This window comes from Oryzias latipes, chromosome 20 (assembly GCF_053564925.1).
Source record: "Oryzias latipes strain Hd-rR chromosome 20, Olatipes_Hd-rR_3.1".
NCBI classification, from domain to species: Eukaryota; Metazoa; Chordata; class Actinopteri; order Beloniformes; family Adrianichthyidae; genus Oryzias; species Oryzias latipes.
Window position 1 is genome coordinate 21,165,001 of NC_136256.1, and position 24,556 is coordinate 21,189,556.

Below are 24,556 nucleotides of genomic sequence, written 5' to 3' on the forward strand. Positions count from 1 at the left end.
AAAACACAACTTGTACTCCAAAAAAATTAGTGCATCTTTATTTTCGTTGTCCAAGATGGCACCAGGCTCAAAACTGGATAGCTCTCAGATATTGCTTCCCATATTTGTTGCACCAGAAATGTGATGTGAAGGGCTGGAAGCTAGCGGGAGAGATGTAAACAGAGCTTTCAACAAAGGGGCGGTGTTGCTCAGCGCCAATGGTCCCGCCCCCAACTCATGTCACTTTCTACTACTGATCTGCAGAAGCTATGTCATTGTCATAGAAAACGTCACGTTAAAAAAAAGTCATAATGTAATCGTAAGTAAAAGATCACCGGGAACGCCTCTAAAATACATCCAAAATGATCGAAGTGGGTTTATAAAATGAATAAATAATCGAAAGTACGTAATGGAACACGACTAAAGCATTTTTTAAGACCGATTTAAATCATGTAATATTTTTATGAAAAGAGTTGTAGAGTTTTAGATGATCTCCGTTCATAAATCTGTAGGAAGGTCTGTTGCTGGATGAAGCTCGCGCTCGCCTCCCCCTGTCCCGCGTGCCTCACTGCGGCCGTTCCCAAACGTACGTGACGTCGTTTCCTCTCTCCAACATGGCGCAGAAGGCAGGTCGTTAGGAACAGTCTGAGGGATTTACCCCACCTTCTGGGTTTATTTATGTTTGTCAGTTAGGGGCCCTAGCGGCTAACATTCGTCAAAAGGGATACATCTCCATTCGAGGCAGCTGAAGACCCCACACTGGGACCAGGCTGAACTCGCCAGATAGATTCCGGTGCGACATGTATGAGGGCAAAAAAACGAAAAACATGTTCCTCACACGAGCTTTGGAAAAGATCCTGGCCGACAAGGAGGTGAAAAAGGCTCACCATTCACAGCTGCGCAAAGCCTGCGAGGTGGCATTAGGTAAGTTCGGCTGTGTTGGCGTCACGGTCTTCCTGACTTGGACTGATTTCGGCACGTCATGCACCCTTTCGCTTATTAACCGGGCATCGTTCGGTATATTTTCGGTTCATCCCGGGGCTCGCGCTCCCCCTGCAGTGTTGTCCATCATTACAATTCAAGAATAAGTGTTTTTTATTGACGTGGCACGGGATCCATTGAAACGATTCTGTGTCTGAAACACGGAAATGGTGCAGGAGGGGAGGGGTGGCTGTGTAACGCCGAGACGATGCTGCGAAACGAGAGAACAGGCCGAACGTTGTCCACAAGTTGTTATTGGCGTTCCTTTGCTTTACTGGAAATGTCAAACAAACCCTACACTTTCCCCTGCAGCTGGGTTTAAACTGAACACATGTAAACGGCCCAACGGAACCTCCTTAACCTCATAAGGGTGAAAGGTACGAGCGTCTTCCTGGAACAGCTCCTGTTCCAACTAGACGATCTTTGTCCTTTGGGGCATCTATGATTCCTTCACCTTCCCAATCACTGGTTAGTCAGGGCCTTCATCGGTTCTGTTTTGTTTATTTTACATTAAGTGTTGTTAGACAGTTGACAGTAGCACCTTTATGCTAGATGTCAATTGCCGGAAACAACGCGAGCATTTCCGGTCATGATAAAGTAGGGTTTCTATAAAAAAAATAATAGATCGTAAAGAAAAACAACGAATTTGAGATCTGTATTTGATACAACTGCTAAGATGTAGAGAAGCAAGTGTCATTTGGTGTTTTTTAAGGATAATAGAAACCTATTCGCTAATAGTTTATTTGCTTTTATTTTGAAAAATGTTTCAACATCCGGCTAGTAGCGGCTATATGTGTTAGCTTTGTTAAGCCATTTGCTAGCAGGTGCACTCGAGACTATTTTCAGTTTTTGGGAAACAGTGATAAACAATATATACATCTTTTAATATTAAAAAGGCAATCGTAAAGCAAAGTAAAACATATGTACATATTTATTGGTTTTCTTTGTTTTGTTGTGTCCGTTTATTTTCGCCCAAATGAGGGATTATGGCCCCTCCAACAAACAAAGCCTCTGTGTTCATAGCACTGACATTCTACCTGTCCCAACAGGTGTCCTTAGCCTCGTGCAAACCTGAATGGCGTTGTAGAAAGCTAAATTGTTGGTACAGCTACCTGTAAAACAGTGCTAAGTACTAGAAAGTTGCCTCTTTTTTTCTGCAGAGGTTTATTATTACCATCACTGTAGAATTTGCAGTTAATAAACGTAACTACTTTTTAAATAATTAATTAAATTAAGTAAATTAGTAAGTCAGTTATATGGATCAAAGTGATGCATAATCTAAGAACCTGTGCAGTAATGGAGTAGTGCATATCAAACAACTGGGTTACCCATAATGCTGGGCGATTTAGATAATCCGCTTCAGCTCCTTGTAATCTAAGTAATCTTAAAGAGAGTGCCTTTACCAATCTCTGTTATGATAACAGATGTTAGCAAATCTTTCACATTCTTCATCTGTAAACTAAAGGTGAACTGAAAAACCTGCTTTCCTTGTATCAGATGTTTAAAATCTTTGGTTTGTGACATTTTGTTTTTTGTCACTGGGTCTTCCTGACATAACCTTGAATCAGGAAAGGATCCAAATAAGATGAGACTGGTGTATCACTGTAAAAATCACCTAATTTATGAATATGGATGGTCACAATGTTTACAGGCAGCATAGACCTACCCTCCCCTAGTCTATTGAGCACCCTAACTTGAAGCTAAATAACAGAGTTGAGATGTGTTACCCAGCAATATTCAAGAGGTTGAAACTTGCAAATGTCTACTCAGAAGAAATGCTTACCTTAAGGGTAAGAAACAAGGAAATCAACCATGAATGTTTTGACAAATTACAGTTGACTCTAGGACATGAATTACAAACTGAAAGGGAAAAGCAGGCTTGTATAAAATAACAAAAACTGTATTTTTTCTGTGCTTCTTTTTAATAAATATGAAAAAGATTGTAAACCACACTATTTTTATAACCATTAGCTAACTGATTAAAAACCTAGTTTAATGTTTGTTAATACAGGAATTTATCAAGTACACTTTACCTTATGATGGTTGTTTTAAAGCAGAAGGCAATTTTATACTGACCTGACATCTTTTTTTTTATTTTAAAAGTTGACAGTATAGACATTTTACAATTCGTTTGATGGAAGGTTTAGTGTTTGGGATCATTTGCTACACGAGTTGGACATCAATTAATCAATCAAAACCTTTTTTATAAAGCACTTTTCATTAAAAAAAGAACACAAAGTGCTTTACATTAAAACACAACAAAATATAAAAACAAGCATGATGATTAAAATAAACAAGCACAACAATTTAAAAAAAGGGTTTAATATAAGTCTTTTGACTTATATTAAACCCTAAAAATAAAAGTTTAAAGATTTCATTTATGTAAATTTAATATTTTAACTAATTACTCATCTTTAGTGTTACAGGATTGCCCTTTATCTTGGAATGTCTTTTTCAGATATATAAAACTCGATTTCTTTTTAGAAACAATATCTAGTATGACTCAGAAAAAAAACATGTTTTTTTTCTTCTATAATTTCTTTTATGGTCAACCTAGGGATATCGTTTTAGCATTCCAACCCCTCCACCGTCACAACCAGGTCAGAAGAACCTTGATTTAAAGCTGTAAACTGATAAAAACCAGAAAGATACCGCAGTGTGTTCTTCTGCACAGAACACAAGGCCGCAGCCTGCATCAGCCATCCTCTCTGTCCAGAAAGGCTGACAGAACGATGAACGCATGTTCCTCCTTGATAAGCTCATCTCCAATCAGCACATGGAAAGCACCGGGTTATAGAAGGTCCTGTTTTTAATTGAAGTGTTGACCGTGACTCCTAAAAGATGTGAGCGCTCTTTAAGGTTTGTGAAGTGGATGCTGATGTTTGCACTCCTCATGGATTCATGTGGAGCCGGTGATCACTTTTGTATCTGACAGTGTTTTCAAAGCACCTTCATGAGAAACACTTAGGAAACAGATGGCTGTCAGGCTGATGCTAACCTGTAAAATCTCAGGCGTTGGGAGAGAGCCGATCTGTGAAAGTTGTTAGTGACGTTTTTAGTGCTGCTTTTTTTCATCTGAATGTTCAGGATGCTGAATCGGTTTCCTTGGACTGTTCCTCTGTCTTAAAGTGGAGCTTGATGAATACAGTAATTAATATTTTATTCTAGAAAACTAGGAGAGATCCACCATTTATCTATGTATCCCACTGTCCAGTTGTTGATTGAGCGATAAACTGACTTTTTATATAAATATGCATGTTTTGTGGGTTAAGCTAGTCTCCCATCTTTTAGTGATACAGCCAGCTATAATAAATGTACTGGAATAAATATTAATACATCATTAATTATACTCAACAAAATAACAATTATAGTCCAATATTAAATTGGTACATCAGATTACAATTAGAGACCCTACCTTTGTGGGTTACAGTGTAGCTGTAATGTTTTGAGACAAATTGTTCCACATTAAAGACGCTCCTTAAGACTGAAATGGAGAAATTAAAGGCTTGTTGTCTCCAGTCTTGCATATCTCCTTTCTAGGCTAAGTGCAGAAACTTAAGCTGCTTCCAACCCCAAATGTCTTCATCACTCGGTGAGTAGAGGAATAGATAACATGGCAGAGCAAACTTTAGGTCTAACAGCATGAGACAGCCAAAAACTAGGCTGAGTCAGGCTTTTCCTTTTTGTCATTTATTTTATTACACCGATGCTTCTATAAATGATACAAGTCCTAGTTTCACTGGTGGCTTCTTCAAGCCAAGAAAAATCCCAAGTGGAAACTGGCAATATTTTAGTTTCTGTCATTTTGGGAAGCTTGTATTTTGGTGTATTATTCCATCTTTTATTTTACTTTTAGGAAACAAATAGGTTTTGTAAAATTCCTGGTTGAGTCTTTGGTTAGTATTGTCTAGTAGCAAATTGTAGGTAAGCCACCTAAATATTAGTGTTTCTGGTTTCTTTATACAGTGAGCAGAATTACCATTGCAAGAACACATCATCAGAAGGGTAAAACTAACCCGTCTCATGAATTTTTTACGAGTAGTAACATTTAAAAAACACAAAATATCAGGCTTTGTAAAGACATGTAAAGTCTGTTGTTGTGTTTATACAGCATATATTTATCTTCTTTTAGTTTGAAGTTTCACTCCCATTATCTTTTCATCTATTTTAAAAGCGTTTCCAGCTGTCTTTTAATTATGGTTATGCAGTTTTTAGCCAAATTTAAAAAAAAAACTGGTTTTCTTGGACACAGTTTCTGTAGAGCAGCAGAAGTTTATTAGAAATTAGCTTCTTAGTTGTGGGTGAAACTGTTCATGTGGAGTAGGCCTGTCCTCAGTTCTCATCATCCCTTTGTTTACACTCTATCCAGCTAGCTTACAGCTCCTTACACTCCCTCTTTAACATTACAGATGTAAAACAAATTGGAGAGCAATATTGGAGCTATCCAGTTTTGAGCCTGGTTCCAACTCAGGCGAGGAAATGAAAGATTTATATGGATCTAGTCATCTATAAGTAGATGCATCAGAATGGAGCAGAGCAGCGACCTTGTGGCCTACCGATTGTAGTTTATACATCACAATGTTTTTCAAATGGCATTTTTTCGTCTGCTCCTGATTCACAATGATTTTAATAAAGAAAAACTTTATTTGCAATTTGGAGCAAAAAAACAACAATTTTCAAAGCAAAGAAACATAACCGTATGTATGTAATGTTAGACTTAGAAACAGCTAGTCTATAAATGCTGTAAGAAGGATTAGAAAATGTTTTTCCGCCTGAATGAGTTGAGGAGGCTGCAGTGAAGTCTACAAACACTGTACTCTATGACTCACCATTTATTTCCATCTGGTGGGGAACAATGTATTAATACCTCAGTTTCACAAAGCAATGAAAAAAATATTTGACGCTAAAGCATTTAACCACAATGCAATAGTAAAGACATACCTTTACTTCGGCTGGTAAATAAAAAGTTTTGAAGGGGTAGGAAGCTTGGCACTTTTGGCTTAAATGTGAGAGGCTTATAGATGTCCAACGAACGAGTAAATGTGACTATTCAGTCTCTGCAAACCTCTGCTAGTATTACCTGCCCCCCACCCACCCCCACCCCCGAGGTTGATTACTGTTGTGGAACTTCTCTATTCACTGTGAACAATAGAAATGTCTCTGATCTGGCTCTAATCAGATTGTCTGCTGTAATTGGAGTTGGCTCTTAATTATTAGTGCCTAAGAAGTTGTGAAGTTGACATAAAAAATATATCCTCTAATATATAAAAAGCCTGTTTTCATTATATTTTTTTATTTATTTAAACAGTTTTTAGATATTTTATATATATATATATATATATATATATATATATATATATATATATATATATATATATATATATATATATATATAAAGTATATAAAGTATATAAAGTATATATAGAAGACACAATAAAGGGAACTTTGGGCTTTAAATCAACATAAAAACCTTTCACATTTTTTTAAAATAACGTTTTAAGACATTGCTCATCATTCACTCCGTTTAAGCTTTCAAAATGTGATAGATACTTCAATTTATTTTTCAAAGTAGTTTTTACCCTATTTTGTGTGTTTTTTTTTTGTTTGCCCCAGGTGTCAAAAGACAGCATGTCTGCTACTTTTCTTTATAAAGTAAATTCACTCAGGTACTGGATGCCGTCTGAAGCAGCTCACTGTGGATGGTGTGTCTGCCACTAAGCATGGGATGGATGTCTAATGGAAAATGGCTTTAAACTCTTTGAAATGGAAATGGTGCAGCAGGAGCTGGGTGCCCTTTATCAGGCTCATTCTCCTCATTGAGATGATGAAAAGTGAGTCAGGGATTCACCTCTAACCTCACCACTGCGTCTGCGTGTAGGCACTTTTCTATTCCCTGTGATGCATATGTATCGCTACAGTCTTAAAATGATATGTCCTATGCCGCGTCATGCTACTAACCTTTTAATGATGTAGTTGTTTCACTTTGGGCCAAAATTACAGTTGGTGAAAGACAGGAATGTGAGGTTTCTTTGTTGGCCTTTTCTCCATTTTCTGTCCTTTTTTTCTCTGGATGAACTTGTCGGTCCCTCCCAGCGGCCTGTTTGTCTTTCATCTGGTTTTGCGACGTGGTGCACAGCCTCTCCTGGGAGCTGTCTGTTCATTTTGCCCCCTCCTACCAGTTAAGCATCCATGTGTAGTCTGTGTTGTCCCTGTTGTTCTAAAATATGTTTATGCTCTCTGGAGAGTTTTTAAAGACGTGCGTTTGATAAACATGTTCTTGGTTTTTCTGTATCTTTGTTTGAATTTCTGGATGGAAGATTAAGTCTCTATTGAATTCATATTTAGTAAATGATAATGCCCTTCAAATAGGAAGGCGTCCTAAATAGGGTCGATTATGGTATCTTTAAGGACCAGTGGGACTGTCATTTGCAGCTCCTCAACTCATGGGATCTTTTTTTTAAACAATTATGAATTCTTTATTATCCAAAACTGTTTTTACAGTCCTTAATGGTTTTTAGATGTTTCTATAACTCAATAGTTTCAAACTCATGAACCAGTACAGTACTAAGAAGAGTTGGGATGGGTATCAGGCTTTATTATATTTGTAGTATTCTCTAATTAGTCAAAGAAGTTACTACAACTGAGGAAAACCTAGAACATTTAATATATTTAAATGGGGGAGAACCAAGACCCCATTCTGTTTTTAAAAAGATAAAAAACAACTCTTGCAGTTCCTTAAACGGCCGCTGATGTCAGAAGGAAAGAGTTTTGTGGAGTTTCCCGTGTCACAAAATCCTACTTCACAGAAATGTAAACATATGTACAACCTGGTTACTGAAATCATTGGATATTTATTGTTTTTTTTTATGATGAGGGCGATCATTTTTTTTAGTTTTTTTTATAAACCAAATGATTTGACCTTATCCGTAAGCATCATATACTCAACTCCTGGGATCACCAGTGTCTATATCTGTGGGCTGAACCCCAAAAGGCATGTTTCCTGCAAACACAGCACCATTTAAAAGCAAAAAAACAAAACAAACGGCTTTTACGCAGTGCAAGATATATAAAAAGAAAATCCATAAAAAATAAACATTATATACCAAGTCCTGTTTTTGGGACTTCAAACATCAAAGGTCAGTTTGGGATTTTGAGTATTTCCCAGAATGCTTCAACACACCCGGGGGTCATACCAGCTTCCCCATTGCTCCTGAGCTATAGTTGCCTTGATTCAGAAATTTTATTTCTTTTCCTGTTATTCTTGTTTTCAAAATGTGCTTCCTTTTACACTGACTTGGCCTAAGTGAACTCTAAACCAATCAGGACTCATAATATCTGGTGTTATCATTTGAGGACGACACACGCTCCCTTTAGTGTTGTTGACATATTCCATATCCTGTTGTCTGGGATAAGATCGACACAGATGGATAACTTCCATGTTTCTATAAATAGGTTTCCAGGCAGCCTTTCTAAACCGCTCCGTCTTCTCCGATGGGCTCAAATGCTGGAGCTAACCAGTATGCAAACGCCAATAAACATATTCAATCATGAAATTGTAAATAAAAATCCACTTTGCGTGCAGCGTGGCACTCAAAAGACCTGGCTGGAGGTAAGGAAGAGAACAATGACTCAATATTTACAAATGACATTGGATTGAAGTGACGGCGCAAATAAGACCATATTTTCCCCGATTGCTGCAGCATTGAAGAAAAAAATCAGCTTAGATGGCTTGCAGTGGAATTCTTATGTTTATCTTTGCTCATGATGAATACAAATGATCTCCCAACCTGGTTTCACATCAGATCTGCACATTTCACATTCCATCAGTGTACAAAAATACCACAGTAGCCCATCAGATGATGGCAAACCTGGTCAAGCACAACTTGAAAAGGATGTCGTGTTTTTATACTGCTAATTATTATAAAGTAGCTCTTTCTAAGCTCATAGATAAGTGGCGGCATCAATAAAGAACTATTTTATGATGTGCAAAGCTCAGTTTCAAAGTGGAACAATTTCAAGGCCTGCTTTGTTCCGGAAGCTATTTTTGTTGTAATTCCAAGCGTTTGCAGTCCTTTTGTACCCCTGCCTGCAGCTTCTAGATTCACCGGCTGTTAAAAACTATTAACTGTTGAGACTTCATCATTTCACAGCCCTCCCGAAAACTTCAAAGGCCGTTTGGGATCGATTAGGGAAAGCCTTCAAAGGCTGCTCAGTCTGGCTCAATTGAACGTTATATTTCAATCGATAGTGAATGTATCAGAAATGACTAATTGCTTTGTTTGCTCATTATTTTTCTCACCCAGTTTGGACACCGGGCCTCTTGACTTGTACTTGAAGTGGCTTCTCCTAGCACGAGGAGAAATGCTTTGTCATGGGACGCGAGTTAACCTGCAGGCAGCCAAGTCAGCAGGAGCAGAGTCCTCCACTTAATTGTGTTCATAAATCCGTACTACAGTTTCACTATTAATTTCTTTTGAATTTTGGGGTTTAGGTTTGCTTGAAGATAAGTCATGATCGGCGTTTGTTGCTCCGTTTCAGCTTGATTGAAAGGGGATCACTAATAATTCCCTTTGAAACACAGATCGTCTCAAACCAGGCTGGAACTTTTGGCGGTTCACTGTCAGATTCAGCGACGGAGTGTGATGCTGCTAGATCAGACTGTGCTCCTCAGCTCATTCAGAGGCTGTCGCCTGACGCTGTTAGGTTATGTCCCCTTATTTCTCCCTACACACGTTATCCTTCTCATTAGACCCCAGTCTTTACATAATCGAATAAAAGTACACATTTTATTCCCCTCCTTTATTTGAATGTCTGTGCAGTAATGTAATATCAATGTGTTTGCTTGTTCAGCATGAGCTGACCTCAGTTTGAGGCACTCGGGCTTGTCGATGTGAGCTCATGTATTTTTCACCGTCGGTCTGGTTGTGGGGGTCAAATATCAGTCTCCTGTTGTGCTGAGAGACTCAGGCTATTATGTTTGCTTTAATAATTCGGCTCCAAAGGATGAGATAGGTGGTAAAGTTTCTTCCTGTGTCCACACAGTCATAAGATCATTACAATAAACGACATTTTCATTGTGTAAACACTTCTACCAGTGATGTTGGATTTGAAGACGCAAAAAACTTCCTGACATTGAGGTTTCTTGTTTATTTTCATTTCTTTGACTTGTAGGCTGCAACTATGTACTAATCTATACTTTCACATGTTGTCAGGTTTGGACATTTTGGACTTTATACTGTCTTTCAAATTGCACTCTCTCCAGAGCAGAGTGCAGACAGCTTTTGACAGCTTAAGCTACTTCAGTGGATCATTTAGATGGCTGACAGCCTAAAGGTGGAGGAGAAGTGAGCCGGTCTGTGTGGGCACATCTGCTACATCTCGCACTGACAGCCCATCTTTTAGTAGTAATTCTACGCCCAAAAACATCAGAGTTCAGACACTGTTGCATCAAGTTGACCCATTAGTCTTTATAGAGCTATTTTTCATGCTAATGCCCAAATCATCAGGGTCTCGTAAGCTGCTTCCAGACATTGTGGACATTTTTGTAATTGTTTTTAAGGTGTTATTGATAAGAGAAAACTATTCTGTTTAGTGGGAGCAGTCCTAAATTTCTTCAACGCTTCTTTCTGCATTCTTCATGCAATTTATTTTGGCGCAAAACAAGCTTTTATACACTGGACAGATAATCTCTGATGTCATTCACAAGGTTATGCTCAGTGAAGAAATATGAAGCCCGGAGTGGGCGGAGCCACCCAACTTTATCAGTGTCTCATAAACGCCCAACTGGGCGACTCAAAGTAAAGCCAGAGAATTGTTAAATCCATTAATGGGTCCATCCACATGCCAGTCCAAAAGACATGCCCACAACATGCATGTACTTTAATACAATAAAAGAAAACTGATTAAGAAAAGATATTTCCCCTAAAGCTGTAATGAATAGAAGAAATGTACGCATTTAAAAGTTTTGATACCAAGTTGTATATATGCTCATACTTTGATGTATTTTTAACTCATAGGAACCCATTGTGACATCAGTGTAACAGAATTAAATCACAAATGGATTCTGTGGTCCACTTGGTTATTCGTAAAATACACATATTTCTGTTTTTAAGAAAAACGTTCTGCGTTCTTTTGGGTTAATTGGTAATTTGAAGGAAATTGCTCTCTTCTGCCACCAGCCTCTGGTGGTGTTGTAGGGAACTGCAACATTGGTTTAATTTTTGGGTCCTTATAAAACGGACGATATTGGGGCTTGGCAACAAATCAAGCCCATAATTTAGGATAATTGATAAAATAAAAAGCAGGTGTACTTTTCTTTAATGTTGTTTTTTGTTTTTGAGTTTTTGAAGTGTCTTTGGAAAAATCGGGACTCACGTTTTTGCCAATTTTTAAAAAAAATTCTGTTTAGAATGGGCAAAACTCAGAAGAAAGAATAGAGGGTTTTTTGTCACTAAATCAAAAATTGTTTAAAGTAAAATATGTTCCACCTACTGATAAAGCAGACAGAGATGAGCAACTCTGATTCAGCGTCTCGATGGCCATTGAACCTTTTGGCTCGTCTGATTCTAGAGTCTAAAACAGGAATCTGTAGAAAAGCAGAATGGGACAGACGTGTGGTGGACATCTTTTTATTATTTGTGAGCCTCTCAACAGTAGTTTTAGTAAGAAACATTAAAGCTGCTTTGTTTGTGGTTTTAATTTCTTGTTTCTTAAATTTGCATTTGATTTTCTTTAACTGCTCTGTTTGTCATAATTGAGTGGTGGGGGGTCTAAAGGGTTGAACCCCTCTAGATATGTTAATGCTTTGAGCACTTACAGACATTTTAACATACAGAGGATAATAAGGAGTATAATAAGGGAAAATAATTCCTGAAACTAATTCATTAAGAACAAAAAAAGAAGTAAAGATTTGGCTTTGGAAAGCATTCCACAATAAAACCATTTATTCTATAAGTTCCACCTTAAATACCTTAAATATTTTCACTTATTCATATAACTTTAGGCTTTTAGAGTTAATTGATCTCACTTTGAACACGTTCAATCTTTGGATTTGCTGTGTTTCTTGATGACAGTTGGTTTAAACCCATCAGTCCTCTACTGGGTTTTTATTTGAATATTCTGTATTTCTCCAGCAAACGTCTCCTATGAGCCAGCAGCATTGATTTCATGGAGCTTAGTAATAGATGATGTGCATGCAAACAACCTCCTCCAACAGAAGGTGCAGTGAAATGTTTGAAAAGAATTTAAATTCAGCCCCACAAACGGCTAACTTCGAAATATTTTCAACCAATCTCTGAAAGGACTCCACGCCTTCCAGCAGTGAAATAATTGGCACTAGCTTTCTCAAATCGTTCACACAGGTGTGTTACTGTGGGAACGCTGCCAGTTGTGCCTCGTCGGCGACCCGTTTTCATGTTGAACACCCATCATCCCCTCTGTTTTTCTACGTCTTACTCTCAGTCTCGCGTCTTTATTCGGTTTGAACAAATCTTTTTCTTGTGTTTGGGTAAGTTTATGCACCTGTTTGTGTCCCTGCCTGGAGATTTTCTGAGATGGTGACAGACGGCAGTCTGGCTCCCAGTCACAGCGCAGAGTGAAAAAGTATTATATTTTGGGCACAATGCAGCAGCTGAGGCAGCGCAATAAAGGAGGCTTCTTTGTGCTTGTAGTTGAGATGTATAAGCAAGGCTGTTGCCATAGTGACAAAAGGGCAGTTATGTTAACAACAAGGATCTATGCAACAAACATGAAATATGATTTATTTCAATGTGAATGAATCTAAAAATGTCTGACTGTGATGTAATTGAGGTTATTTTAGTCTATAAAAAACAAGGAATGCTCTAAAAGCCTTCCTTCATAAATAAATGATATAAACTGTGTTTCCTTTTTATCGTTTCTTTTTGCTGAGTAATTACAAATATCCCTTTCTCTTTTTGTGTTCTTTCAGAGGAAATCAAGCAGGAATCAGAAAAACTAAGGTAAGGCTCTACGCTGCGTCTGTGAGCATGCGGAGTGGGTCTGAAATTCCCGGCTCCTCCGCCGGCCTCGCCGGGGTTTTCTGCTGCGTTTCGGCCCGTAAAGGGGATTAAAGCATTGCGTGACTTTGCTTGTCTTCACAGTCTCCAATGTGATTTTTGTTTGAGTCTCAGCTGGCCTGTGCTCAAAAGCTCCCCAGCGTTCTCATTATGGCCTTCTTTATGAAGCCGAGCATGATCCCGAGCTTGTTTTTGACCGGGCCACTTGCGCTCATGAAGAGGCTGCTAAGTAACGCCGCCTCTGGAATGTTGGAGCTTAACATCCACCTTTCTTTCTACTCTCTAGCTTTTAGTCTCTAACTTTTCAAGTCTTCTCAATATTCTTGCTAATTTCTCCGCTCACACCTGTTCGACCCATCCATCTCCCACTTTTATTCATATTTTAGCGTGTAGAAACAAAGAGTAGATGTGGAAGCTGTCTGCAGCCACACCCTTCAAACACAGATGCTGCCATCTTTAAATTTCACCTCAGATGCTCCCCCTTATTCATGCAGCCACATACATGCAGAAAGGGAGATTTGCCATTTACCAGTGCATTTGTGGTTGCAGCGTAGAGCAAGACTCACTAGAAAGTATTATAGGAAAGAAGCGAGGAAGCACCTCAAAGTTTAAAACCAGATTTCATTTTTTATCAGGAATCATTTCTTTAGTTTGTGATTGAACTAAATAAATCAAGCATTAAATGCCTGATGCACACTTTGAAAGGCTTACCATCCTTCTTGTGGGAGATGGTGCAGATTGAGTCATTTATTTCTACTGCTTTAGTGGTGTCTGCACTGTGATTGACAAGCCGCTCCTGTTAATGTACAAAAGCCTAAAACATAAAAGGAAAGGTTTTCCTTTTGGATCATTTTAATGAATATATATTGAAAGTTCTTTATGCATTTTGCTCAAGGACTCCAGAAGTCTCCAGCTAAAAGCCTTTCCTCTCTGTGTTTTCTGGGAACAACTATAGTGTACGACTGTTTTTGTTCAAATTGAAAAGAGAAGATTTATGAAGCTCTGCTGCAGCCGGCAGAACATTAACGTTACTTGAAACTGGAGAAAAAAACTAATGCTTAGTTTAGCTTTAGCTAAAGTAAAAGTTGGTTTCACTTAAAGATAAAGTAGCTCTAAAATATCTGACACCTAATAGAAAACTTTAATCTTACCGTCTGATGATCGTTCAAAAAGATCAGTATTGTGATATTCTCTCTCTCTCCTTTTTTTTTTAGTTTTTATCTCTAAACACCCCAAATTTCCTGTAAAAATACTATATGTACCCCATATTTTCTGGAGTATAAGTCGCACCCAAGTATAAATCGCAGTTAATAAAGAAAAATATATTCGCTCTGGTGTAAAAGCTGCAACCAAGCCTGGCATAATGCTGCCTTCACATCACACATGATTCACTCATCATATTGGCGTCCACTGCTTCTTTTCATATGTTAAATTCGATACTCAATGCTTGTCCAAAAGTGTTTTCATGAACTAGACACTCTCGGAGAGAAGTTTTTAGCCTCATAGCTACATGGAAGCATTGGCTGTATGTGTCATTGGCAATGAACAGCTGATGGGTTTATTTATTTTGAAAGCTCTATAAAAAAATTAGTAAACACCTTTCCATGCATGGGTTCCTGAGGTAAATCAGTTTCTTCTTCTTTTTTTTTTTCTTTTTTTTGTACGTCGATCTTTTACGGCAGGAGCCGTGTCTTAATGATGGCGCTTTCAGTGGTACTTCTGTCTCTCTGTCACCCAGTTTCCTGTCCTGCATTGATCTAAGAAAATAATAATAATAATAATAAAAACAAGAACAATAATGTTTTGATGCAAAAAGAAGAAAATATAAAGTTCAGGAAAACAATCAAATTTTCCTCTGTTTTCGATGGCGCTTCTTTTTCTATCTTTCTGTCGGTAACAAATACTGAAACACACACTTACAGTGCCCTCTTGTGGTTGTTACGAGGAAACAACCGCCAAAGGGCAACCAGTTGCTAGTGGGAAAACAACAAGTATATGAGCCAATAAGTAATTATTTAAAAAAAAAATCACATATAAGTTGTTCTTAAGTTTAGGTCATACCTCTAGCCAAACTATGCAAGAACAAAAAAGCGACTATATACTCTGAAAAATACATTACTCTTAAAACGCTGTTCTCTCCTCCCACTCAGATATATCCTGTTGAAGCAACAGGACTCATGGGGCTTTGCTTGTTTTGTTGTAATGTTATTTTGGGAGCACAGTTATTACGCATTCTATTTCAGAAAGCTCATTTAAAAAAAACAGTATCATCCTCCATGCGGGTCCTTAGAGAGGTCTCCATCTTCCTTTTTTTTATTTCTGATTCGAAGTTGCAGAGGTGATAGCTCCTACAAAAGAGCTGAGGTCGTCCTTTTTGCACACCAAGACATAAACACTGCCACCCCCTCCTTTTCACTCCGTCTGTCTTCCTCCCACCCCTTTTCTGCCCCCCCCCCCCCCATCTTGTGCAGTCTGGGTGTGGTGGCTGTGCTCAGGGATGCTGTGCAGAGAGACATGGCTGCTGAAAGCAATTCTCCATATTTTATGGCTGCCTCTGTAGGTCTTTAAAAATGTAGAAATTGCAGCCGTGTCACGTGATGCACTCTGGCCGGAGCATAAACACATGTGGACGGCAGCATCCCAAACCTCTGTTCGCTCACTGATGGATTAGGCCAACAATTTGAAGCGGTAAATTGATGATTTTAGAAAGGTTGCATGCAGGATTGAAGGCTTAACATGTTTAATGTCCCACCTAAGCCAAGATGAGGTTGTTCTGTGAGGTAAAACATACTTCCCTCGGCACTTTAAAGTGTGCTGACTTTTATTTTTTTCCTAGCACTTCCACTTTTACCCAGTTTGACAGAGTGATCACAGTGCTCGTCTTCTCTCGTTTCTCCGTCTGACTTACTTTTCCTTCTTTCCGCCGTCGCAGTCCACCAAGCGGAGATGGAAAATCCGGCTCCAGCACTTTACCGCCCATCAAATCAAAGACCAACTTCATTGAAGCGGACAAGTACTTCTTGCCGTTTGAGCTGGCATGTCAGTCCAAATGTCCCCGCATCGTCATCACCTCCCTCGACTGTTTACAGGTCAGTGGCAAGATGGATAAGACTGCAGACTTCCAAATGTTTGCATAATGCCGTGGATGGGAAAGTCTGGTTCTATGTCCTAGTTTAAGTTTGCTACAGAGAAAACTGTGTGTGTGTGTGTGTGTGTGTGGAGGGAATCAAAAGTTTGATTTAATGCAGACCTTGTTTCACCTGCTTTGTCTTGCACCGCCCATGTGTGTGTTTACAACTCCTCATTTGCATATGACTTGCAGAAGCTGATTGCATATGGCCACCTGACAGGCAGCGCTCCGGACAACACGGCTCCAGGCAAGAAGCTCATCGACAGAATCATTGAGACCATCTGCGCCTGTTTCCAAGGACCACAGACTGATGAAGGCGTGCAGCTACAGATTATTAAGGTAGGCTGCCATTTGGTTATCACACATATCAGTTACTGTGAGCCAGAGGTTTTGGAGCCAGAGGACGTTGATACTTATGAAGAGAAATGGTTTCTTTTTTACTTTTGAGCACAGGTCTCCGCTGGGTTTCAGTTGAGGATAGTCACTTGGAATCATTTGAGAGGGACTGAAAATCCTAATCATTTTTCATCTGGTTGGATTTGCTTCATCATGGAGCATCTCCATTTCCAGACTGGGACAAAAGCGGTTTTCCCACCAAATAATTTTATAACAAGATGAAGCCGCCGTGTCCAATCCCAGCCTTTCCAAAAATGTTAAAAAGCCATGAGACACAACCCAGACAGTCAGGGAGTTATTACGCGTTTGCAGATATTTTAATGTGAAGCTGTCAATCAGAAGATGTCTCTGTCTCAATGTCAAATAAAAAACAACTAATAAATTGCATAAAAAAATCACCCCCAGTCCAGTTAGATAATATTGACTGTATACGAGTACTGGACTGAGTGACCCCACCTCCTGGCATTCCAAATAGGAAGTATATGTATACAATATAATACGCAACCATAAAGGATGAGCAAAAATAACATTTTAATATTCTTGTTGTGAAGTAACTCTCTAGTGGTTACTTGGTTAACTGTGCGAGACTTTTTTTTTTTTTTTTAAAGAGCTTTAATATAAAAGTTAAAGGGGTTCCTTTTGGGATCCTTTTAATTGTTACTTGCTTATTAGCAGGTTTTTTGTAATACACAAATCATATATCGAACCAAAAACAAAACAGCAACCCAAAAATTGAGATTTGAACTGAATCAATAGGGAATTGTTGGATCCCTAATAGTTTTCCCCACATCCTCCCCTCAGGCACTGTTGACGGCCGTGACCTCTCAGCACATAGAAATCCACGAGGGCACGGTGCTGCAAGCCGTCCGCACTTGTTACAACATCTACCTGGCCAGCAAGAACCTCATCAACCAGACCACAGCCAAGGCAACCCTGACCCAGATGCTCAACGTCATCTTTGCCCGCATGGAGAATCAAGCAGTACGTCCTGACCTTTGCAAACACTCACACGCTGTCATGGAAACGGCAAGAAAAAAGACAAGAGTGCAGATTTTTCCTGGAAGGGAAAACACTTTCATGGGCTTTAATTCTCAAAATTGTGCGTTTAAAAAAAGCTAAAACCAATTTGTAAATGACAACTAGTTGGAAATCGGTGTGTGATCAATTCCATTTCTTCATTTAACCAAAATCTAGTTTGCTTTGTGTCCAGAAGAACATTTTTAATGTTGCCTTCTAGAAAGCTTGCTCTAATGTCATCTTTTTCTTTTTGAATGACACTTTCCCCCCCCTCACCTGGCCCCCTCCCTTCCTTTTGGACACATAGCTTACAAATCACAAGCTATCTTGGTCTCTGGCCTCCAGAAAGCGTGACCGCCAGGTAAAGCGTGCAGGCCTGCCGTCAAATTGCCTGATCAGACCTCTTCAGCTCTTCTCTGTGTCTCTGTGTTTTGAGCTTTTTTATTTTTTTTATTTTTTCCTCATCCATTCACGCACTCATCCGTTCTTTTTGCTCCCACGCCGCTCAGGAGCACGTTTGCTTTGCACTCTCTCCACCATGTACTCGCATCGGCTTCTGTTGACCTTCCGATTCATCTCGCTTTCCCGCCACATTTTTAGTTCACGCTCGCACTTTTGAGTCAGACGCAGACTGATAAAGGAAGGAAGTCATGGGGTGAACATGTCACCACCGCTCCTGCGGTGCTGTGCGGGAAGATCCGCTGTCTGCGTGTGTAGGTGCCTCCTGCTGGCTGCAGCTCAGCATGGTATGATTCCACTCGCTCTGGCAGTGTTTGTGTCGGGCACACTCAGATCTTCACTCTCCGACTGAGGTGGCATTTAAATAATGAGCTTAGCATACTCGCGCCTCCTCGCCCGCGCCCTCGGGTTGAGGTGCATTTGTCTGCCCTCTTAAGTTTAGACGGCTCCATCGCTGGATTTATGTGACCACACTGGATGGGACAAAAGTTTATTTTCATGAGAAACCCCTAATGGAATCGTATTTATTAGAAGATCCAAGTTGATTTTTTTAAATTTTGTGCTAAATGTTTCTTAAAAGTCCCAGCCCAATCATCTTTTGAACTCTTTTAAAAGGTGTTCCCAGTCTTTTTGTAATTTATAAATATGCAGTTGTAATGTTGAAATTTAAAAAGCAGGTGAATTTCATCAGAAAATTCCACTTTAGTTGCTAGGAGGACCATTGGCGCTGAGCAACTCCGCCCCCATTTCCCTTCCCTGTTGCGCAGAGTTTGGAGCAAGGAGGTTGTGGCCCGGCCAGCCTATTTTCCACGTCACAAATACGCTCTTCTTCCAACAGCGGTTTTTCGTCTGCTCCTGATTCACATTTATTTGTATAAAGAAATGGTCGGAAAGAAAAACACTATTTTCGTCTGAGTGGGTCTTTAAGGAAAAAAAAAATCTTCATATATCAAACTTTGTAAAAGTGAAACAAATTTTTAGTCTATTCATGTTAACCTGTATAATATATTTCTTTATAAACGTTCCTCATTTAGCTGGCGTTAGGAAAAGCAGCATGGACTGTTTTTAATGTAGGCCAACTGAGAAACGTATTATTTCTGGTTCTTTATTTTCTGACTTTGCACGTCTCTGTTTGCTATGAAACAACGTCAAACTGTACAAATACTGGATACATTCTTCTGATAAAAGTCCCTTTCCGAAGCACATTTCTCTAACATGTTCGGTCATGTTGCTCGGTGGAGTGAATGTTATTTTCTGACGGTCCCAACAATGCTTCTTGTGACCCACTTTTTAGCCTCGTGACCTGCCAAGCTAAAGCGCAGGAACGCTTCCCGCCGCTCTGCCCATCAGAAACGGTGGCGGCATATGTCAGCCGTGACACATTAGCCCAGACATGGCGGTACCAGCCATTTTCCCGCAGTAATGCTTTCTGCCACCAGCAGACTAAAATAGATGGAGCTTGCAGCAGCCAGCATGAATTGCACTCCCAAAGTTTGCCTGCTTAAACAGCATGCCTTATTTTTTTCAGGGCATATTCATGTGCATTTCCATATGTTTGCGCGGCTGATGTATGCTGACACAGTAGGAAAAACAGTTCTGCGCACTCTGTGATGTGTTTTGTTCTCCTGACATCTGGAAGTGCGGTGGCTCCGCTGTGGACTCGCTGTGTCCACAGGGAAAGGAGGCAAACATCATCAATCTTGTGAAGTGCTGATGAGTTTGTTTTACGTGTTCCTAACTGGTCCTTTTTCTTTGTGTGTGTTTGTGCGTCACGTGTCGACACGTTTTCCCATGCCGTCCGTGCGTCCTTTTGTTCTCCGTTTGTCTTTTCATGTCTATTTTTGTCCGTTTGTGTTCCGCCTCAACCGCAGCTTCAAGAAGCCAAACAGCTGGAAAGAGAGCGGCACCGGCAGCACTCCCCGAACACCCCGCAAACCGAGCCCGACTCCCCCCAGCTCCAGACGCACGCTCACCCGCCGGCTAAGGCCCTGACCCAGGAGGCAAACGGGCCCATCAGCCCTCCAACCCCCAGCATCAACATCCCATCCACTCCTTCCACGCCGGCTCCGGAGTCTGACAGACGGAAGGGGCCAGAGGAGCAGGGACCTGTCTGCGAGAACCCAGATCCAGAAAACGGTTCTGAATTCTGCGCGACTGAAAACGAACAGACTGAAGCCGACCAGGCCACGGCAGCAGCACAGAGTACGGCTCTTTCTTCTCCTAAGCAGGAAAAAAATAATCGGGGAAATGACTTCTCGTTTGTGCTCCCACATCAGTTGGAGAGTCATTTTCTGATTGATTGTGAACTGATTGGTTTGTAATTTGTTACATATTTTCTCATGTGTTTCTAATATCCAGTTTTAACAAGAAACCTCTATTACAGCCGGTTAAAGCGGTTTTGAATTAGTGTGACTCTTTTCACACTTGATAACATTATTGCCTTTTCAAACTTCAAGCAATGCTCACAAAGCCGGGTAATTGCTGCTTTTTTAAGCGTCTGAGTTACCATGACAGATAAGAAACGGCCATATTTGTGATGAAGCTGAGCTTGTTTTGTTTAGGTGCTGCAGCCCAGCAGACTGAAGGAGCAGAAGAGGCAGAGGCGATGCCAAACTACGAGGAGAAAGCCCAGGAAATAGTCCAGAGCATTCTACAGGAGGTAGTCAACACTGTTGCTGGAGGTGAGAAGTATTTACTGCAGCACGAATGTCTCTTAATCATTTTCCACATCTGTAGTTGATGCTTGTGGGAAGATGAAGTCTGAATGACAAACTGTTCTTTCAGCCTTCAGTCAACCAATAAGCTCTTCTTGGACAGTATGAATTCATGTCATGTCAGTTTCCCCTAAAATCCCCCTCAGATGTTTGAAAGTATGTCAAAGTCCTTTTTCTTTGTGCGCAAAAGCTTTAAAAAATCCTCTTTCTTTCTTTCCCTTGTAGCAGAAAAGGCTTTATTAGCTTTAAAGAAATGTTTTTCTCGTCTTTTTTTTTGAACTATCTTTGAGCCTTGAGCAGCGGTTTGAACGATGCGTTTTAAAAGTCGGGAGAAGAACTGAACAGAAATGCACTCCAGTGCTGCATCATAGCGTCAAAAATCCTTTTAGGTGCAGTCAAGTGGACTGATGTGCCACATTCGCAAAAACAAAACAATTTATCTCAAGGTCTTCTAAAGACGTTCATTTTTCTGGGTCTAACTCCACTCCTCATCTCAGGGCACTGCCTGGACCCTGCAAACCTCTGCTCCGACACCAAGAAGTCCGGCAGCGAGGGCGAGGCCGCAGAGGCGACAGAGGCGGGGCCAGAGGGCACCCAGAGCTCCCTGGATGACGAGGTCACACTGGGGAGCGACAGCGAACACGTCCACGCCAACGGGATCCCCGGCACGCCCATCTCCGCCAGCTTCACCCCGTCGCTGCCTGACGACAGGCTGTCCGTCTCATCCACTGACACTCAGGTGAGCTCCAGCAAAAAGGGAAAAAAAGGAAACCTTTTTGTTTTCTTGTGACCCTCACCTGAAATGTGCATATCCTCAAATGGACATGCATCGCCTTATTTGCTATGAAAAATGAACAAATACATTTCTGGATGAGCAGTAAATGGGTGTAATATGTATTGTGAGATCATCTTTCACCCAAAACTGCAGTGACTTTACTATTTTTTTAAGGAATTAAAATATAAGATGCTAAATATCTGAGAAAAGGGTCATTTACTTATGAAAATTAAGAAATGAATATACAAAAATTGATGTAAGGAATCAAAAATGAACAGGTGAAAAAGTATTTTCCAAAATTTATATTAAGCTTTGACTAACTTTATTATCAATTTATTGATTATTATTGTCAACAGCCATATTCAAGGATGGTTTTTTCTAGTGTCTCTGTTTTTTAGTGCCTAAATAGCAGCTAAACCTTGACTCAGATTTATTTACAATAATTCCTTTTTATCACGCGACTTCTTAATAGCCTGATCATCTAAATGTAACAAAGTATCATGTGAAATGATGTTTATCTTTGCTCACCTCAGGAATCAGGGGCGGCACCGGGTCAGCCAGCGGGGGCCAAATTCTCCCACATCCTTCAGAAAGATGCTTTTCTAGTGTTCCGCTCGCTCTGCAAGCTGTCGATGAAGCCGCTGTCAGATGGACCACCTGATCCCAAGTGTGTTCCTCCTTTTTTAACATATTATTCACATTTTCTGTATTTCCCTCGACAGGCTATTTTATCTCTTTGCACATTTGTCTGGAGGGAGTTAAAGTACTAAATGTAATGACAGCAGAAAAATTCCTCTTATTTGCCCAATTGTGTATAAATTAAGTTTAAAGGAAAATTTTAGACGAAAATGACCGTTTTATTTCCTTTTTTAGGATGTTTCTTTTTAAATGCAATGCTCGGTACACATGGGACATGTGATGCGCGTTCGACTAAATGAGTAATCTTGAACGCGCTTTAAGCAGGTGTTCACACTGGACTGTGGCAGCCTGATACTGGTGCACGTACTCACAGTTTCACAGCTCTATTCCGATGTATGAAAGACTTGGTGTCATATTAACGGTTGGCACTTCTGTATTTTGAAAAGGACGCTACCCACACATCACTTCCAAATTTCAGTCCCTGATTGGTTCAATTGGTTTAACTTTTAATGTGGGTTTAAAGGGAGCATGTTTTGAATGTAGAGCGCGAAAATGGACTAAAAACTTGCCCAGCGATGCATGACTGCAATAGTTTTGAACCCAGAGCCCTGAGACGCGCATTTAAGCATCTACATAGACTTTTTATTGGAATTAGTCACTTGAATGCCCATTTCCGAGCCCAGTGTGAACGTAGCTTTAAACGAGAAAGTCTTTTTTTTTATTTTTTTTATTTTAGGCTTTAAATTTGTCATTGTCAATTTAATACTTTTTACCTTAGTGAAACATCCAGAACAAATTTCCTTGTTTTCCCTTTTAAGTCTTTAGTGTGAGAACACATCAAATCGTCTCTGATCTCCACAATTGCGTGGTCACGTTTCTGTAAAGTTATAATGGAGAAGACAATGAGGCGCCTCTCTACATTTATTAAACCATATTTCTGCTCAATTAAGCACAGAAAACAGAGGACGTGATTCAGCTTTAATTAAAGGTTTGCTCTGCTCTGCTTTGCTCATGGGAAACGCGGTCGATCAGCTTCTCCTGATGCCTGGACCTCTTAGTGAAACTGGATTTTCTACATCTGGTTTCTGCTTAAAACTCAATTCATTTTTGTTTATTCTTCTTCTTCTTTTTAATTTAATCTCCCAATTTCTGGGAGTTACTGGGAGTGAAACGTAATCATGTCTTTTCTTCGGGAACAACCGGCTTTTCGGAGAGATGAGGGTCTCTCTGCATCTCGACCCACAAAGCACGACAAAGCTTTTTTGTAAAGAAAGTAATGGCAAACCTCTGTTGTGTCACCTAAATCCTACTTTAGAGGGAAAGTGGGCTGTTGAGGCAAAGCAGCCAAACTCTGCATATAAAGTAGCTAAACATACAATCCTTCTCAAATCCAGTTTTTCTGCCCCGCTGCTGCAGAAAAGTGTTCAGCCAAGCTGAGGCTGTGCGTGCACGGCCCTTTGCTTCAGCTGCCCGAGCATTCTTTAAAGGCTGATTCAGAGATGTGCTCCCACACTGTGCGTCTTTGTGGGACCTGCTCATTTCACTCATAGGTTCTTCATGTCCTGTTATCTAAGATGAATGTCTTCTATAACTATTAATAACTATTAAAGATGAAGAGAATGATTAGATTCTTGCTCATCATCATGAATTAGTTTTGTGTTAAGACCTTTTACTAATGTTTCATGCATGTTTTGAACATCTCTCCCCTGTCCAGGTCCCATGAGCTTCGGTCGAAGGTCTTGTCCCTCCAGCTGCTGCTGTCCATCCTGCAGAACGCCGGGCCCATCTTTAAAACCAATGAGATGTTCATCAACGCCATCAAGCAGTACCTGTGCGTGGCGCTCTCCAAGAACGGCGTCTCCTCCGTGCCTGAAGTCTTTGAGCTCTCGCTCTCCATTTTCCTCACCCTTCTGTCCCACTTCAAGACCCACCTCAAGATGCAAATCGAGGTGATTTTTTGGGGGGGGTTTTCCAGCACCTTGGCTTTAGTTTGCAGCCTCAAAGAAGGAATTCTGTCAGCCTCAGTCGATCTGAATGCCTCGAACACAAAGGAGTAAAAAAAAGAAATATGAAAGAAAACCATGAAACTGTATCATTGTTGTATTAAAAAAAAACACCTCCCCTTTCTTTACAGGAGAAACATAAGAGCAATTTCACAATTTTACAACTTATGATGTCGGAGCAAAACGTAAATGAGGGACATTTTTCTTTTGTAAGAATACTTGTAATACAAAAAAAAGTTTACGTCTCTTTTGAAAACACATTCATTTCGAAGTAGATATGTATATTTTGTTAAACATGCTTTTTGAGAAATAATCTTTTTAGTTTAGAATTCAGGGCAGCAAAAATGGAAATAGAAATTCTATGAACAGAAGTGGAAGTTAGGGGGAAAAAAGCCGAAGTCTGCATGATGCACAAACGTCTAACCCAA

The 24,556-nt window shown here is 40.0% G+C and overlaps 1 protein-coding gene across 3 annotated transcripts in view; it reads left to right on the forward strand.

Moving 5' to 3' along the window:
• The first annotated feature begins 505 nt into the window (after nt 1–505).
• The window catches only part of arfgef1 (ADP-ribosylation factor guanine nucleotide-exchange factor 1 (brefeldin A-inhibited)), a 39,711-nt gene continuing 15,660 nt past the window's right edge, over nt 506–24,556 (forward strand). The window contains exons 1-11 of one of the 3 annotated variants that reach the window (XM_011488900.4): nt 510–903; nt 12,908–12,938; nt 15,928–16,084; nt 16,318–16,464; nt 17,323–17,502; nt 17,846–17,899; nt 19,869–20,199; nt 20,559–20,678; nt 21,209–21,450; nt 22,020–22,153; nt 23,840–24,074. In XM_011488900.4, the coding sequence (XP_011487202.1) occupies nt 780–903; nt 12,908–12,938; nt 15,928–16,084; nt 16,318–16,464; nt 17,323–17,502; nt 17,846–17,899; nt 19,869–20,199; nt 20,559–20,678; nt 21,209–21,450; nt 22,020–22,153; nt 23,840–24,074 (1,755 nt within the window). In that variant the 5' untranslated portion in view covers nt 510–779. Of the gene's footprint in view, nt 904–12,907; nt 12,939–15,927; nt 16,085–16,317; nt 16,465–17,322; nt 17,503–17,845; nt 17,900–19,868; nt 20,200–20,558; nt 20,679–21,208; nt 21,451–22,014; nt 22,154–23,839; nt 24,075–24,556 lie in introns of all 3 variants that reach the window. The other 2 variants (XM_078938504.1, XM_011488901.4) reach the window with 2 other exon arrangements.